The 3,079-nt window shown below is 32.1% G+C and overlaps 1 protein-coding gene across 1 annotated transcript; it reads right to left on the bottom strand.

The window, feature by feature from the left end:
• Positions 1-275: 275 nt before the first annotated feature.
• Positions 276-1,927, bottom strand: LOC107961454 (uncharacterized). The gene is made up of 2 exons (XM_016897581.2): positions 853-1,927; positions 276-650 (listed from the first exon to the last, which is right to left on the bottom strand). Exons 1-2 carry the CDS (start codon positions 1,632-1,634, stop codon positions 437-439), a joined length of 996 nt encoding a protein of 331 aa, XP_016753070.1. The 5' UTR covers positions 1,635-1,927; the 3' UTR covers positions 276-436.
• Between the last annotated feature and the right edge of the window lie 1,152 nt (positions 1,928-3,079).

Genomic DNA, 3,079 nt, shown 5'->3' with positions numbered 1-3,079 from the left:
ACCAATGAAAAATTGACAAAAACAGTGGTGAGAACTAAACAGTCAAGAAAACACTCTAAATATATTTTTCAGTAACAGATCTAATTATCACGAAATAAACATTAAAATTATGTTTCTTAAATCATAGAAACCTTCCGAGTAAACTTTTTCCTAATTGAAAATATGTACACTAATTGATTGACGGTGCTAACACTTTGAGTGGGTATCAAAATCATTTTTTCTTATTCTGTCAAAAGACTTATCAATTATTCCCAGCTTTATTTTTTTCAAACTATATAATTTCAATCCTTTGTAAACGACATTGATAAAACATTCACATTATATTACACCAAGAAACTGTATAAAACTAGACCAATATTCTTAAATAGAAATTTGCCTCCACTTGCTGCGACAGGAAGCTGGTCAAATTTCATAGACAAAAAACTGTGTGGAAAGTTCAAGAACATCGGCAGCAAGAAAACCAGGAAAACCAGCTTCGACTCGAACCAGTTTGGGGTGAAACCGGGCTTTGTGCCTCCTTTTCCTCTGTAAATTCGTTCTTCTCCTCCTCCAGCGGCTGCTGGGGCAGTGGTTGCTGCTGCTGGTGTGATCCCTTAATGTTTTGGTCAGCATAAACGGAGCTCAATCTTCCACCATCAGTGGCTGTCAACCTGAAATGAAACCGAAAACAGGTCAATGTAATGCTTTTGGTGGCTAAAGGAGATGATAAGCCCGCATCAGAAATCTTTTCAAGTACTGAAATTAGCTAGATTGGAAAGTGACACGAACCGAGCTTAACCTATTTTCTACTAGAGAAAAACGAAAGCATGTAACTATGGACATAAGATGAAAGGAGAAAGAATTAGAACTTACACAGGGAAGGTAAAGGAAATGCTGATATTGCTGTCCTCAGAAAGGCTGGACATGCAATTCATAGGCAAATTTTTCACTTCTGCGGTAGGTTTCTTTTTCAGGCTAAGATTGCCAACAGCTGCACTATGATCCACAATCGGAGAATTGCCAACTGAACTTTGAACCTCAGCCTCAGCCATCTTCAGCTCGCTATGGCTATGGTCTTCTGCAACTTCATTGGTTTTGGCCACTGTAGCCTCATTTCCTGAATCTTTGGCTGTATTTTCATCCATTGCAGCTATATCATCCAACTCTTTCAGAGACGGTAACACGTTCTTTTGAGCAATGATTTGCTCGTCTAACTTGGTCAATTCTCCAGACTTGTATAACATAAAGAACTGATCCTTTGAGAAGCTGCCATTTCCCACATGAATGCTGAACAATGATTCATTTGAAGCAGTGCTCCAATCCATGGGCGTTGCAGGCTTCCCACTGAAAACCGAAGACGGTATCCTATTCGGTACGTAGACTTGCTTTTCTTGCTTATCGGTTGAACTCGCAAACGAAACACGAACCTTTTTTGGTGATTTGAGTTCGGATTTCCCGGTATGATCATCATTGGAGTCATTGTTTCCAAGGAAATCAAAAAGGTCCTGAGATGAACCTGATCCTGATGAGGAATAAGAGTCTGAACTTCCATGGCTTGACAATGGTTTAATTTCGTTCAAATTAACTTCATAATCTGTCAAATAGTGCCTGCTGCTTCCTTCTCCTTCTTCATTAAATTCATGACCACTTCCCATATTCTGAATCAGAATTGGCTTCGTGAGGTACAAAATTAAGGTAAAAACTAAGGGAATTTACCTAAAATCTCCGTTGAGCTCTGAATACAGTAGAAACATATATAAATGAATCAAAACTCACTTAAAACATTGACAATAGTATTGGATCTTCAAGAAGAGCAATCATACTCTCTTCAAAGCAATCTGCTAAAAAAGGGATGAAAGAATGTAGGGGAAAACTAAGAGGAAAGGAATGGGATATAAACAAAAAAAAGATTTGCAAAAATGGGTAGCAAAGAGGAGATTTCGGATGGCTAAACGAGCTTCTTTTTTAGTTATTTTGGAGGGTTTAAAGAGACTAATCAACCATTTTCTTCAAACTAATTGAAACAACATTTACCAACTTACTAACATAGTGAGGTTGGGATTTATTTTGGTGAGTGAGGTTAATTGAGTGCTTCTAATTTTGTTGTGTAAATTGTAATTTTGATAATTAGTTTACCTTTTCCATCATTAATTCGGGTATCGGTAAAACGCAAATAACAAAACAATCCCAACTCATAATAATTAGAGTTTTTTTAGCAAAAGTTGTAATAATAATAGTAATAATAAAGAGTAATTTCAAGTTCAATACATTACATGATATTTTATTATAAGAATTTGGATTTTTTAATACTTTTTAAAATAATAATTAATTGATAATTAAATAAATCAACCATTTTATTTGACAAATATAATATTGATACCGAATTGGCTATTTTAAATATTTTATATTTATAAATAAGAATTTTGATTCTATTAAAAATTAAATAAATTTATATAATAATAAGAATTTATTTATATTAGTAAAAAAATTTGTGATATTTTTAACATTCTGCTTACCATTCTTACAAAAGTGGCAGCACCAATATTCATTTATATTGATGCTTAAGAAGTTTCAACAGCTCTTAATTCCACAGATGATGACTGGTCTGAGTTTGGTAAAGTCGTACATGAGAGTATAAAAGCTTGCTTAGCTCAACTTATATTTTGATTCCATGAATATTGGAACAATTTCATTTTTACGATTTTTTTTTATATTTAACTACATACTATAAATTCTACTTAAAAGAAAAACTATATTTGTACGAATGGTAAGTAGAATGTTAAAAAATATTTACTAATACAAATAAACTCTCTACATAAAATATTATATATATTAAACTTACACATAATATTTTTTACATTTTAATATCTATATATAAAATATTACGATGTTATTACATGTATAAGTTTGTCTTTCTATTTTTATTGAATTTTTTTAGAACGATAATATTTATATAAGAGTTTAGAATGTTTTATTTTGTACAAAGTTTTATTTTTGATTTTTAAAAATTAAGTGTAGGCTTTAATTTTATGTTGTTAGTTAAAAGAGTAAACAATCCTATATTATCTAAGAAGAAGCTGCAAATTAATTATGAATCTTA

This window comes from Gossypium hirsutum, chromosome A05 (assembly GCF_007990345.1).
Source record: "Gossypium hirsutum isolate 1008001.06 chromosome A05, Gossypium_hirsutum_v2.1, whole genome shotgun sequence".
NCBI lineage: Eukaryota > Viridiplantae > Streptophyta > Magnoliopsida > Malvales > Malvaceae > Gossypium > Gossypium hirsutum.
Note: the sequence above shows the minus strand (reverse complement) of the source record. Positions and strands in the feature narration are given on the sequence as shown.